General features: G+C 45.1%; 1 protein-coding gene across 1 annotated transcript in view; it reads right to left on the bottom strand.

The window, feature by feature from the left end:
* The window catches only part of LOC129711304 (rho GTPase-activating protein 45-like), a 128,484-nt gene extending 116,579 nt beyond the window's left edge, over nt 1-11,905 (bottom strand). The window contains exons 1-2 of the mRNA XM_055658863.1: nt 11,657-11,905; nt 4,471-4,807 (exon numbers count right to left, since the gene is read on the bottom strand). Of these exons, the coding sequence (XP_055514838.1) occupies nt 4,471-4,807; nt 11,657-11,746 (427 nt within the window). The 5' untranslated portion in view covers nt 11,747-11,905. The remainder of the gene's footprint in view (nt 1-4,470; nt 4,808-11,656) is intronic.
* Between the last annotated feature and the right edge of the window lie 3,077 nt (nt 11,906-14,982).

Below are 14,982 nucleotides of genomic sequence, written 5' to 3'. Positions count from 1 at the left end.
TATCTTCACTGGTGTGGAAGAGCACACACCTAACAACACACAACCTCAACACCATCTAAGACAAGGAGGGCCATTTAATAACTCAGCAGGTCAGGCAACAAAATAAATAGGTAACTTGGAGGAAAAGAATAGGAAACGTTTCGGATCAGAACACTTCTTCAGTCTCGACCTGATATGTCACCTATTCTTGTTCTCCAGAGATACTGCCTGACCCGCTGAGTTACTCCAATATTTTGTGTCAATCTTCAGGATAAACCAGCATCTGCAGTTCCTCTCTACACATGCGCTTTGCTATCACTGAGGAACCCATTTGCCTGCCTCTGTTCACTAACCGACCCAAGACATCCACTCCATCTACCACTATGCACCGTGACTATAGTGTGCACCCACTCCATCTAAATGCACTGCCACAATTCAACGCACCAGCCCATCAGCCACCTCTACCAGCAGGTCCTTTCTCATCACTGGTTAAAAAGTCTGGAATGTTATACGTAACCCCACCCTGAGTATTTACGCCACCACTGTTTCAAAAGCCACCTCACACCATTACATTTAATTAGTGATTGATGGAATTTGTTCTTGAGAAGGTGCCATAGAGTCATGAGGAATGGAAGCAGGCCCTTCTGCCCAACGCGTCCATGCTAGCCAAGATGCCCCATCTTAGCTAGTCCCATTTGCCCCAGTTTGTCCCAAAATTCCTCTAATTAATTCCCATCCATCCACTTGTCCAAAAGACCAAGAGTCAAAGAGTCATACCACATGGAAACAAAATGGCAGTGTTGAGGTGCCTTCTTGAATGCCTTGATTGAACAGCTGCAACATCCAAACTGCAAAACCAGTAAATAAATCAATTAGCTTACGTCAAAAAAGACAATTCCAAGAAAATTATTGCCCTGTTTCTTTCTTTTTATTTCATGGCGCACTCCCCACCCTTCTTAACCGTATGTTTTGATGGCAATACAATGGCTGCTGCAGCCCAGGAGTGGAGATGTGAAATACCGTTCAGAGTTAGAGACCATTTTAGATAAAGTATTTGCTTCGGAACTGGTTATTGTAGAGACTGTACTCACAGGGGCGAATAAATGAGAATTTCCTGTTTCACTGTGGCAGACCACAGCGTTGCTGAGAGGAAACTAAAGGTCAGCATTGTGCAAGTTTGTGCTGTCACAAGTAGAAAAACATCATTTAAGGGAAGGAAGAAAGGAGACTTTTGTTTAAAGGCGTTAGAATTTACTTCTGAATTTTTGTTAACAGGTATCGCTCACTTTAATCATCATCGGTAACCCCACAATTTTCTGCTGGTAATTTTCCGTTTTTAAAAATTGCTCTTTAATGACTGGGTTTAGTTCAGATCTACAACATGGAAACAGGCCTTTCAGCCCATGGAGTCCTCAGCGGACATCAATCTCAAGTTCTATGTTATCCCACTTCCTCATCCACTCCCTGCAATTTTACAGAGGCCCATCAACCTGCAAACCCACTCATCTTCGGGATGTGGAAGGAAACGGGAGTAGCTGGAGGAAACCCGCCCGCACAGGGGGAACGTGCAAATTTCTTCCACACGGTGCCCGAGGTCAAGATGGGTCTCTGCTGCTCGGAGACAGCAGCATGTCCACCAGCTGCACCACTGTGCCATACGTAGTCACACTGACTAAGATCACATGCATGGTCAAGGTCTTCACAGCCATCACAACTGATGTCCTATGGGCACTTTCTTTACTTTAGCCTTTATTTTTACATTTAAAGATGGCCCAGGTGGTGAAAGTTTAACCTTTGACCTTCCAACTCCACCCCCAAGGAGAGATTTTCACTGTCCACATGTTCAAGTTTGAATCAACTAGTGCTTGTTGCATTGTTGCAACATACACAACTTGTGTGATGTGGTGATCGATGGTTGGCGTGAACTCCATGGGTCAAAGTTGTGTATCTGAGCTAAACTTAGTCATTAAAGAGTCATTTTTAAAACAGAAAATGACTAACAGAAAATGTTTCAGGAAACCAGAGCATCTGGAGGCCGCTCACTCGATCACAGTCGAGTAAAACACAAACTGGGTCAGGCAGCATCTTGGGAGGCCATGCATAGGTGACATTCAGGACAGGGCTCTTCTTTAGAATGGAAGATGATCCACTGAATTAACCCAGCAAGGGGTTTTACTGAATGTTCAGACATTTGGAGTTGTTGTTGATCAAGCTCTTACCTGAATGGTGTTGAGTTTCTGGAAAGCTGTTTGAGCTATACTCATGAGAGCAAGATGGGAGTGTTTTATCAAACACCTGACTTGCAGAGATTGGAAACTCAGTGAGTGGCCAAATAAAGGATTGTTTGGACTTTGTAGAAGGAAAAGCAATGGACTTAAAACTTCTAGTGCCTGCTGTTCAAGGTGGGTGGACATCTTCAGAGTGTAGTCCAATAAAAGCCATACTGTGGTTATGTTTAGATCAGTTTAGAGAAACAGGCCCTTCAGGCCACTGTGTCCATGCCGACTTTCAATCAACCATTCACTCTAGTTCTTTCTTATCACATTTTCTTACCCACTCATTTTTACAGAGGCCAATTAATCTACAACCCGCATGTCTACGCGATGTGGGAGGAAACTGGAGCAGCCGGAAGAAACCTACGCTACCAAACTCAATACATAGACAGCACCCGAAGTCAAGATCAAACCCTTGTCTCTGGCGCTGTGAGGCAGCAGCTCCACCCGCTGCGCCACTGTGCCGCCCATAGTGTTCTTTATATTTCATGTTTAGCTGTTTCACCACATGAAGGGACGTCAGTATTTATGTTATCTATTGTTGCTTCCTGTGCTCAGTAATGTTTATAGTTTGTAAAACAATTTAAGAGATAAAGTGTTTACGTTTTGTTTTTCACCCCATTTATAGAAATCGTGATTTATTGCGAAATATTGAGCAGGAAATAATATGGCCAGGATCGGCAGATGGGTTAGTGCAGGACATGACAGGTACAAGGTACAAAGACACGACAGGATCGATGCAGGAAAAACAGGGTAGATGCAGGAAAAATGTTCCCAACGTTGGGGGAGTCCAGAACCAGGGGTCCCAGTTTAAGAATAAGGGGCAACCCATTTAGGACTGAGGTGAGGAAACACTTTTTCACCCAGAATTGTGAATCTGTGGAATTCTCTGCCGCAGAAGGCAGTGGAGGCCAATTCACTGGATGTTTTCAAGAGAGAGTTATTAGAAAACAGCCAAATAAGTAAACAGGACCATGTTATCCAGTTTTGTTGCTGTTGCACAATTCAACAGGTCTCTGATTCCACTGGAACCAGGTATTTTAGGTTATATTGGCAACACATTGGTGCAGCTGGGAGAATTGGTGCCTCACAGCACCAGAGACCAGGGTTCAAACCTGACCTTGGGTGCTGTCTTCTCTTTTTTTTCCTTTTCTTTTTTTTCTTTTTCTTCTCTTCCTTTTTTTTTCTTTTTTCTTTTTTTTTTCATTCTTTTTTAAAATTGTATTTATTTATTCACCTATTTATTGATCTGTTTGTTTTTCTGGCCATCTTTTTCCCCCCCCCCCCCCCCCCCCCCCCCCCCCCCCCCCCCCCCCTTTTATCTATCTATTTATTTATTTATTTATTTATTTTATTTGATTTAATTTAATTTCAAAATAGACTTTATTCGAGAAATAAATGAATACAATACATGATCCTTACAAAACTCCATCCAATATTCTTAGAGGCTATACATACATTCAATACTGTATACAAAATTACACAATTTTACCCCCCACCTGCTATCTGATTCCCACCCATTGATTTGGACTGCACTACAGATATCAGTGTAGAGCAGTTGGATCCAATTGCTGATTCACTCTCCAAAGCCCATTTTGGAGAGCACGTCCCTCATATACGTGTGCGATATCCTGTCGAAGGCCTTCTCCTGGTCCAAGCTGCCCACCCTGAGTCAGGCATGTTGAGGCTAATCATATCTAAGCCATACATTGCAGTCTTCCACACCCATCACCCCCCTCCAATGCCCCGCCTCTACTAGAACACAGTGAGAGAATCAAGCCCAAGAATTTCTCATTTCTATGCCTTGTGACCACATTTGATAGAAAATGTAACCACCTGTTTCACTGGAGGAGCTAACAATACTATTGTAAAGCAACGTACATGACACCATCATTCTATGGACCTAGACCAGGCAAATAAATGATGAATTAAACACAGTGTTTGCTTAAACCACTTGAGATTGTTAAATAGAGCAGGTTGTCGATGTGTGGATATACTACACACTCTCTCCCCCCTCAGAACCATACACAGAGTGAGAGAATTTCATCACAGGATGCAAATGGAAAATGCATGCAGGAAACAACGTCTGAGACCTGACTGCAAGAAGCCGGGCACTTACAGCAAATAAAATGTAATCAAGCAAAATGATGAAACCTTCAGCATTGACAGGCAGGGTACCTGGTAAGTCAGGCCACCATTTCCGGAGATGTCCACTCACCTTCTAAGACAATGTCCTTCAGTTTCTCCACCGTCTCTGCGAACCTGGCCACGTCCCGCAGTAGATGGGTGATCTCCTCCACCTCGAGGCCCTCGCTGCTCTCTGAACTGCTAGCGCCATGGGTCTTGTACCCTTTGTTGCCTCCCCACGTCCTGGCGGTGCCGATTGTGAAAGCCGCAGCGCTGGAGTGTCTGCTCAGGGTGGCGGGCCTCTTGAGAGTGTTGACACCACTCGGACTAGAACTGAGCTTGGTCAAGGAGGTGTTCCCAGCAGATAGTTCAGACAAAGAGCCGGCTTGTGAGACCGATACCTCGACAGCATCTTTACGAGGCAGCTCCTGTCAAGGCAATAGGAAAGAGTCACAAAACCATGCTAATCAGCAGACTAGAAATCAATATGGGATGAACATCTACTGCAGAAGGCAGGTCCTGATTCAACCTCAAACTCCACAAACTGCTTTAGGATTAGGTTTATTGTTGTCACTTGTCCCAAGGTACTCTGAAAGGTTTTGTGTAAGAAGGAACTACAGATGGTGGTTTACACCAAAGAGAGGGACAAAAGCTGGAGTAACTCTTCGGGTCAGGCAGCATCTCTGGAGAAAAGGAATAGGTGAGAGGTCGGGTCGAGACCTTTTTTCAGACAGTCGGGAGGGAAACGTTTTGTTTTACATGCTATCCGATCAAATCAGATTCTAATCAAGCCAAACTCAAGTACATAGGTCGAATAAAGAGAGCGATACAGTGTGCCGAATATAGTTCTCTGCAATTCCAGAGAAAAATTCCAATGTCCGCAATCAGGTAGGTTGGAGGATTGGCAATGTACCTTAGTTTGTGGAAGGACTGTGCAGAACTCAGATAGGAGAAATAATCTCCTTATTTAAAACTAGTATGCCGTTGCAGAGGATCAGGCAACATCCCTGGAAAACATGGATAGGTGACGTTTCGGGTTGGGACCCTTCGTATAGGTGAACATGTAATATGTAACTTTTAGCAAACAACGGTTTCATGTGATCGATCTTGATTAGATTTCTGATGCCACCTTCTGCTTTCTTGTAATAATCAGCACCGATTTTCAGGTGAGCAAAGGATTCAAAGTTAATTTTTAAAAAGGAGAAGTACCACCTGTAGAGGTTACACCGTCAAATATCAAGTAATAAAAGTAACGGAAGTCAACTTGACTGATCTGTTGTTAAAGTTGAGAAAGAATATGGGGAAAGAATAGGCAAATGTAATGCAGTTCAAACTTTTCTATGTTCATTTTTGTAATTTTCCTTCATGCCAGAAGCTTCATTAGTTTAAGGTTAAATATTACAATTATATGTGTTGACTAAATCACTTATTAAAAATACCAAGAAGATGATAACTGGTTGGATTTTTCATCAGTTAAGGTTTTTCCCAGACAGTACCCAAGGTCAAGATGGGTCTCTGGTGCTATCAGGGCAGCAGCACTACCAGCTGCACCATCCATTGTCATGCTGACTAAGATCACATGCATGTTCAACGTCTTCACAGCTACCACAACTGATGTCCTATGGGCACTTTTGTCACTTTAGCCGTTACTTTTCACATTCACAGATGTCCCAGGTAGAGTGAAAGTTTAACCTTTGACCTTCCAACACCACCCAAGGAGAGATTGTCACTGTCCACGTGTTCATCATCATCATCATCGTTGATAACATCAATGGGCACGATGTCTTACAATGCTGTGTACGACAGTGATCTCTACTTCTACTGAAGTGGGGATGGCCGTTGGCTCGCTAGGAGCTCATCCGCCCTTTGACAGGTCTTGTTTTTAGTCCTGCTGGGGGTCCACTGCCCCCTCCTCACCTGGCAAATCAGGTGGGGGAGACGGTTTAATCACCGACTATCCGACCATGAGATAACATGGTACCCGTGGCAGGGGGAACTCCCCCCGACCTGACCCACATGTTCAAGTTTGGATCAACTCCTGCTTGTTGCATTGTTGCAAGTGGGATAACATAGAACTTGTGTGAAGTGGTGATCGATGGTTGGCGTGGACCTGGTTCTTCTGCCAATAGTTCAACACATAGTCACATCTTAGACTATCTTGTAGACAGCAGCGGGAAGCTCCCTGGTTTGTTTCAATTATTAACAATTTACTGTTTGGAAGCCGAACTATTATCTCAACTAAAAACCATCAAAGATTTTTGTGAATGCCGAAATTAAGGCAAGGAAACGGATGTGATGAGCTGTGTGTTTCCACGCACTAATTCTGTGAAATCTCTTTGAAACATTATTAATAAGCTCTATATGTGTGCATCTTTTGCAACTTCAGGTGGAGTATAAATACATCAGCAGAGGATGGGGTAAGTGCAGAATGATGGAGTCCCAAGATGCTGACTAAAGTAGCACATTAGAGTCATAGAGTGATAGATACAAGGGAGCAAACCCAGGTAGTAGGTGAATCTAACCCAGACCTAAACTAAATCCAAACTTGCTCAATTTATATCCAATAATGCCGAAACTGGAAATACAAGAAAAAAAAAACAAGTACCAGAATTACTGAGCAGGTTCGGTGGTCTCAGCATCGAGGGGAAAAGTGAAACGTTTGGATTACTGATAGCTTTCCAGAGGAAGGCAATCAATGTACAACCTAACCCCAGGGCACCAATATACTGCATCTTCAATCAGTCTGAAGAAGGATCTCAACCCGAAACGTCACCTCTCCAGATTCTCCGGGGATGCCCCCTGACCCACTGAGTTACTCCAGCACTTTATGTCTTTCCGGCATCTTCAAAGTATTTGGGTAATAATCAAGAATATAAAATGTTCTCCCTGTGCACTCTTTAGGATTAAGCTGAGTTTTCATGCCTTTGCTACTTAACCTAAGGTGATGGAACTTCATGGAGAGAATGGAGAGAATGAAGTTAAAATCTCCCCAGAGCTCAGCACCCACCCCTGGTTACTTCACGAATTCACCATCAGAGAGCTATGAATGATATTTTGTTCAACTGTTTTGGAAATATACCCAGTAATATGTCATCTTTGTTTTCGCATTGTTCAGTGTGCTGCGTATTGTTTTATTTCCATACTCATGTTCGTTGACAGCTGCAGTATCATGTTCCACATTTCCACAGATGTCATGTTGCAATATTTTACTGACTCTCTTCACTTTTCCTGATTTCAAAAGCGTAGTGAAGCGTTTTAAAGCTGAATTTTTTTTTCAATAGCTAATTGCACCACAGAGTAAAGGCCCTGTCCCACTTTCCCGAGTTACTCACGAACTCTCCCGAGTTTTCCCCTTGGTTCAAACTCAGAGAATTATGGTAATAGCCATTCGTAGGTACTCGGGGCTATTTTTTTTACTCGTGGACATTTTTCAACATTTTGAAAAAACGTCCCGACTTACCTGATGCCCCAAGTTCTTACGTCTGGCATTACGAGCCGCTACGAAACATCTACGGACTCCTACGAGCTCGCTACCGACATTCCCCGACATTCCCCGAGTTCAAATCAAGGGGAAAACTCGGGAGAGTTCGTGAGTAACTCGGGAAAGTGGGACAGGGCCTTTAGACGTTTCCTAATCTTTGGTACCTGGTGATAGCAGGTGCATGGATCTGAAATGGATTTTCACTTCTCACTGCCAACACTGAGTAACATCGTCACCAGCTACCAAGCTCAACTCAAACACAGACACAGGAAGCTGACTTCACAAACAGGCAGATCAACTCGGCTAAAGAAAGTTTTATATCACCGCACATCGTGGAATTGCAGTTCATGCATCAATTCCTCCCAGGGCTGATATTTGTCCAAAAAGAAATCACAAACAGTTAAAGTACAATTTTGTGATTTCAAGATAAGGACCAGTGAAGTGACTGTCAGATTATTCCCTTAAATGGTGTCACTGCGCCTTTCTGTAGCGTACGTTTATCGAACTTGTTCTGCGCAGGTGTCAATTTCTTATGGCAGTGAGCCCACACGTGTGTGACCCAGGGATTGTGCGTGCTTCAAAGGTACGATGCAGCCCGCAGGAGGTTGACAATTTAAGATTATCCCAATGAAATGGAACATCCTCATGGGTTTACAAAGGATGACATAAGATATACAGAATCTGCCCAGTCAAGCCCAAGATGCATGTGCCAAATTAATGCTCCACTACTTCTGACTTCCTCATCAACATTTAGTTTGATTGAAAGATACTGCTGGGAAACAGGCCCTTCAGCCCATTGAGTTCATGCCGCCCACTCATTCACACTAGCACAGGAAACCCATGTGGTCACACTGAGAACGTGCACACTCCACGCAGACGGCACCCGAGGTCAGGATCGAACTCAGGTCTCTGGCGCTGTGAGGCAGCACTCTACAAGCAGTGCCGCTATGCCACCCTAAGTGTGGCCCTGCCTTCCCTTTTCCCACATGGGCTTGTCCATGTTCCCTGAGATGCGTCAACAGTAACTGCAACAATGATTCTCTACAGTGACAAGTTCCACATTCCAGTCCCTCTTTGTCATTCCTTTGTCATCGCCTCCAGTGCCTCAGTAACTTTTCTGATTTTGCCGATTCCTTGTTCCGCTCTTTCCCAGAGGAAGCATTCTTTCTGGGCCAGTTCAGAACCAGATTGGGCGAGTCCAGAACCAGGGGCCACAGTCTTAGAATAAAAAGGAGGTCATTTAAGCCTGAGGTGAGAAAAAACTTTTTCACCCAGAGAGTTGTGAATTTATGGAATTCCCTTCCACAGAGGGCAGTGGAGGCCAAATCACTGGATGGATTTAAGAGAGAGTTAGATAGAGCTCTAGGGGCTAGTGGAGTCAAGGGATATGGGGAGAAGGCAGGCACGAGTTATTGATAGGGGACGATCAGCCATGATCACAATGAATGGTGGTGCTGGCTCGAAGGGGCGAATGGCCTCCTCCTGCACCTGTTTCTATGTTTCTGCAACAACCCTAAACAGAGGCTCCCTCTGCCTTGCTATCAGAGCCAATAGACAATAGACAATAGATGCAGGAGTAGGCCATTCGGCCCTTTGAGCCAGCTCCGCCATTCAATGGGATCATCCACTATCAGTACCCCGTTCCTACCTTCTCCCCATATCCCCTGACTCCGCTATCTTCAAGAGCCCTATCTAGCTCTCTCTTGAAAGTATCCAGAGAACAGGCAGCGAAACATTCCACAGACTCACAGACAAAGTGTTTCCTCATCTCCGTTCTAAATGGCTTATCCCTTATTCTTAAACTGTGCCCCCTGGTTCTGGACTCCCCCAACATCGTGAACATGTTTCCTGCCTCTAGCCTGTCCAAATCCTTAATAATCTTATATGTTTCAATAAGATCCCATCTCATCCTTCTAAATTCCAGAGTATACAAGCCACTCCCTACGACTAACACTTACAGTGCGACCGGCAACCTAGTTAGAAGCAAACTACCAGTTCATCTTCTTGAGCAAATGGGACCACAGGCGATTCCTCTTTCCACATCTTTGATGAAATTGCAACAACCAAACTCAACAAAATTGTAAAAAAAAAAAAAAAACACTACTGCTCACAAACATCTTGTGAAACTAACGGAACTCTGGGCGATATTTCTTTAATGTCCTTATGGACAAGGACAGATAAAGGCGATCGACAGATGATACTCTCACATTACAAACTTCAGGCTGCTTGCATTTTGAAGAATATTACATGTAGCATCTTTAAAAAGTGAATGCAAAGAATATAACGAGTTTCCATTGTAATATGCATTTGGCTGAATATAAATGGAAATATCATGGGTTAAAAGGATTATATAAATGGGTTAAAAATCAACATCAATCTAAATTAAAGGGTGAAAATGTCAGAGCTACCAGTTGAGCAGCTTCTGTGGAGAGAGAAACAGTCAATTGCGTCTCTGGAGAAAAAAGGGCCCTTTTTTCTTCAAAGATGCTGCCTGACCCGCTGAGTAACTTTCTTTGGTATAAACCAGCGACAGCAGTTCTTAGTTTCAACTTAAAGTTTCCAAAGGTTTGCCTACAGGTCATCTATATGCCTCCACGTGTACTGCCTCGCCCACAGACTCTATCTCTCACATTTCGTTCAGTAAATAATATTTTTTTTACAAACTGCAATAAAGAAAGAGACAGGGACAGTTGTTAACATCTGCGGATCTGACGGCATCTCTGGAAGGGAGACACAGTCAACGTTTCAGTCCCGAGATCCCTGTTCAAAAGTGGGAACTCTTCTCGTAGTGTTCCAACCAAGTTTCCACCAACTATTTTGTAACCAATCTTTTTCCCCCGCCACAACCAGTTACTCCACAATTCCGTCTACCCCGTCGCTTCTACAGAATGGTGCTGGGTTGCAAAATGAATGTATAGTGAAATAAAGGCATTGTGTGTGACCTGATGCCACCGATCTCTTTGCGGTAGCAAAATAAAACGGGAGTGTGTGTTAGCGCGCCGGTGCCGGAGACTACACGCCGTGAGCTGAAGCACCGTTAGATGGGAGCGACTCATCTCCCAGCCGGGCGATGAAGTATAGATGGGGCAGCTATCACAGAGCGGGCTCCAGCAACCCGTCTTGTGCGCGTTATATCATTTTGTCAGTCTGTTGTAAAAAAAAAACAGTTTGTAAAACAAAAAAACTGTTGTAAAAAAAACAGCTTTGATTTTGTTTCCAGCTACTATCAGCGTTAATCATAAACGAGTAAAAAAAACGCGCAAGGGATTGATATGGCGATATTATTGCACCACTGTAGATTTACACTCACGCACACCTTTCCATGGCGCTGCGAGCTCCCGGCGACGTTTCTCACCAAGAGTTAAGCATGGGTGACAAGAGGGACATTTACCAAGCGTCTTGTACAAACAATTCATCATCCCCGAGTGTTTTCTACCTACCGTGAGCCATACCTTTGGTCGGTTAGGCAGCGCGTCCAGCCCCGCTTTAGACCTGCCTTTCTTGCCCCGCAGCCCCGTGGTGTAAGGGCTGTAGCTGCTTTTGCCGGCGTTTCGCTTGTTGAGCATCCTCCTCTCCTGGCCCAACCTGGACCTCACACACAGGGCACCAACTATTCACCCACTTGCCACTTCCCCACTTTGCTATTACTTTCTTGGGGACAGGACACAACTCCATTCACCAATGCATTGCATTGCATTCCGCCCAGCTCTGCCCTTCTCAGCCAAAGCTGCAAGTGCAGAGGATTTTGCAACCACCCCGAGGATGAGTTGAACGCATTCGGATGCTTGCAACTTACAGATGTGCAGTGCGGCACGGGACTTCCTGTTCTGTTTTTCATAGATATCGATGGCGTTTTGATCAATTCTCTTTTCTTGCGAGAGAACATGTTTCCAACCCCGGCGGCGAGCGCTGCCGCTTTTATCCGCCGCTGACTCCCTTCTCCTGGGACGTGGAGGACTCGCTTCCCCCCTCTATCTCCAGCGGTGCCTGCAACCAAGTTGCCGTCCCCCTCACTCTATTCCATGCAGTGCGGTGGCGCCGCGCTGTAACCACAGCCCCCTGCGAGCGGCTGGTGACAGCCAGCGCATTCCGTTACTCTGTCCTCCCCTCGCATGTGACGCCCAGCCGCTCGTCTCATTGGCTTCCAAACAGCTACATACACCTCTCTTTGCAACATTTCAATGCGTTACTCCACCTTTAACGTCTACTCAGGCTGATTACCTGTGAAGCCAGGCGGTGAGATTATATCCATCTGACATGATCTCCAATGTTGGATACTTGCGGTTGTTTAAGAATGAACTGCAGATGCTGGAAAATCGAAGGTAGACAAAAGTGCTGGAGAAACTCAGCGGGTGCAGCAGCATCTATGGAGTGAAGGAAATAGGCAACGTTTCGGGACGAAACGTTGCCTATTTCCTTCACTCCATAGATGCTGCTGCACCCGCTGAGTTTCTCCAGCACTTTTGTCTACTTTGGATACTTGCAGCTTGGGTCACACACTAGAGGTCTCCGAGTCCAGTGCTCGACAAACTTCGACAAAGGCCACTCGTCTTGTTCAGTTTTGGTTTATTATCACGTGTACTGAGGTACAGTGAAAAGCTTTAGTTGCGGGCAAACCAGCCAAACCAGGATAGTGCATGATTACAATCGACCCATTCGCGGTGTACAGATACATGATAAGGGAATAACATTTAGTGCAAGGTAAAACCGATAAAGTCCGATCAAAGTTAGTCCGAGGGTCTCCAAATGAGGTGGTTAGTAGATCAGGATTGCTCTATGGTTGTGGTAGGATGGTTCAGATGCCTGATAGAATCATTGGCGCATCTTTCCCTTCGAAGGAGCCATGTAATTAACGGCTGCTCTTTCTCCATGCCTCCATATTAATTTGATTTCCGACCATACTTCTTTTCAAAATTGGTTTGGAGGAAGGTGTCAAAAGATAATTATAGAGGTATAGAAACAAGGAACAATTGTGGTGTTAGAGTTAGAGTTGCTGCCTTACAGTGCCAGAGACCTGGGCTCGATCCTGAGTATGGGCATTGTCCGTACGGAGTTTGTACGTTCTCCCTGTGACCTCGTGGGTTTTCTCTGGGTGCTCTGGATTCCTTCCACACACCAAAGACGTACAGGTATGTAGGTTAATTAGCTTTGGTAAAAATTGTAAATTGTTCCTCATGTGTGCAGGACAGTGCTAGTGTACGGGGGTTGATGGTCAAGCGCGGACTCAGTGGGCCGAAGGGCCTGTGTCCAGACTATATCTCTAAAAATGGATGCTGGTTTACACAAAAGGACACCACGTGCTGGAGTAACGCAACTAGGCAGGCAGCATCCCTGGAGAACACGGATAGATGGCGTTTCAAGGCAGAACCCTTCTTCAACCTCTCCCTAGAACTCAAGTTGTGGAAGGTCGTTTTCCTGACCAGTGGAATGCGCCAGGGATCAGCGCTGGGCCCGCTGTTATCTACATTAACGAGTTGAATGACAATGTAATTAACATTATTAGTTTATTATCAGATGACACCAGATGACACCAAAATAGTGGATATCCAAGTTTACAAAGGATGTGGATTAGTTGGGAAGGCAAACCAAGGATTGACAAACGTAATTTAACTTGGACAAGAGTGTGGAGTTGCACTTTGGTATGTAAAACCAGGGCAGGATTTACACAGTAAATGGTAGAGCCCTGGAGAGTGTTGCAGAACAGAGAGACCTGGGAGTACAAGTGTGTGGTTCTTTGAAAGTGGACAGGGTGGCAAAGGAGGCACAAGCAATGTTAGCATTAATTTCGAGCCAACTTAAATGTAAAAGCCAGGATGTAATGCTGAAGATTTATAAGGCACTGGTCAGGACACATTCGGAATACTATGAGCAGTGTTGGGACTTGTATCCAAGGGAGGATATGCTGATATTGGAGCAGGCCCAGAGGAGGATTACGAGAATGATCCCAGGGCACAATTGGGTTAACGAAAGAGGAGTGTTTGACAGCTCTGGTCCCGTACTCCCTGGAGATAGACAAAAAGTGCCGGAGTAACTCTATGTGTCTGGCAGCATCACTGGAGTAAAAGGATAGGTGATATTTTAGGTCGGGGCCCCTCTTCAGCCTGAAAGTAAGGGGAGGGTTGGAGCCCTTCTACAGACCTTACACACTAGCGACAATTTACAGAAGCCAATTAACCTACAAACCTGCACTTCTTTGGAACATACAAACTCTGAACAGATAGCACCCCTGGTCAGGATGATGCCTGGATCAGGTGGTTTCAGCTACAGGGAGAGGTTGGATAGACTTGGATTGCTTTCTCTGGATTGTCAGAGGTTCAGAGAGGACTTGATGGAGATGTGTAAAATTATGAGAGGAATAGATTGGGTGGACAGTCAGAACCTTTTTCCCAGGGTGGAAATGTCCAACACTAGAAGCCATAGCAAGAAGGTTAGAGGGGGAAAGTTTAATGGAGATGTGCATGGCAAGTCTTTTTACACAAAGGGCAGTGGGGGCCATTGAAGCCACTGCCAGGGGTGGTAGGGGAAACAGATACAATAGTGGCGTTTAAGAGACTTTTAGATAGGCACATGTAATTGCAGGGAATAGAAGGATATGGATCGTGTACAGGCAGATGAGATCAGTTTGGCTTGGCATCATGTTCACATTGTGGAGCAAAGGGCCCGTTCCTGTGCTGTATCTTTCTAGGTTATACAAATGGACAGGCAATGTTTCAGGTCCACCTGAAACAATCATCTATCCATGGTCTTCCACAGATGCTGCCTGACCTGCTGAGTTACTCCAGCAATTAGTATATTTTTGGCCTTCACTGAGAGATCCTTCAGTCACGAGTCTATTTTGGGCTGCAGGCAGGAATCATCGACTGACGAAGAGTTCCGACCCATAACATCACCTGATCTTTTTCTCCAGAGATGCTGCCTGACCCGCTGGGTTGCTCCAGCTCTTTGTGCCGATCTTCAGTGATCATTGACTGCTTGATCACTGTCACAGGGGCCAGTTCATTGCGTGGAGGCTGCCCAGACAGACCGGGGGATGTGCCGTGACTTCCCTAGCAGTCCGTCGACAGCTGAACCTCTGGCTGCCAAGAAGGGAATTATTGAAATGTTGGCTCGCTTCCCAGCAGT

The sequence above is a fragment of the Leucoraja erinacea genome, chromosome 29 (genome assembly GCF_028641065.1).
Source record: "Leucoraja erinacea ecotype New England chromosome 29, Leri_hhj_1, whole genome shotgun sequence".
NCBI lineage: Eukaryota > Metazoa > Chordata > Chondrichthyes > Rajiformes > Rajidae > Leucoraja > Leucoraja erinaceus.
Note: the sequence above shows the minus strand (reverse complement) of the source record. Positions and strands in the feature narration are given on the sequence as shown.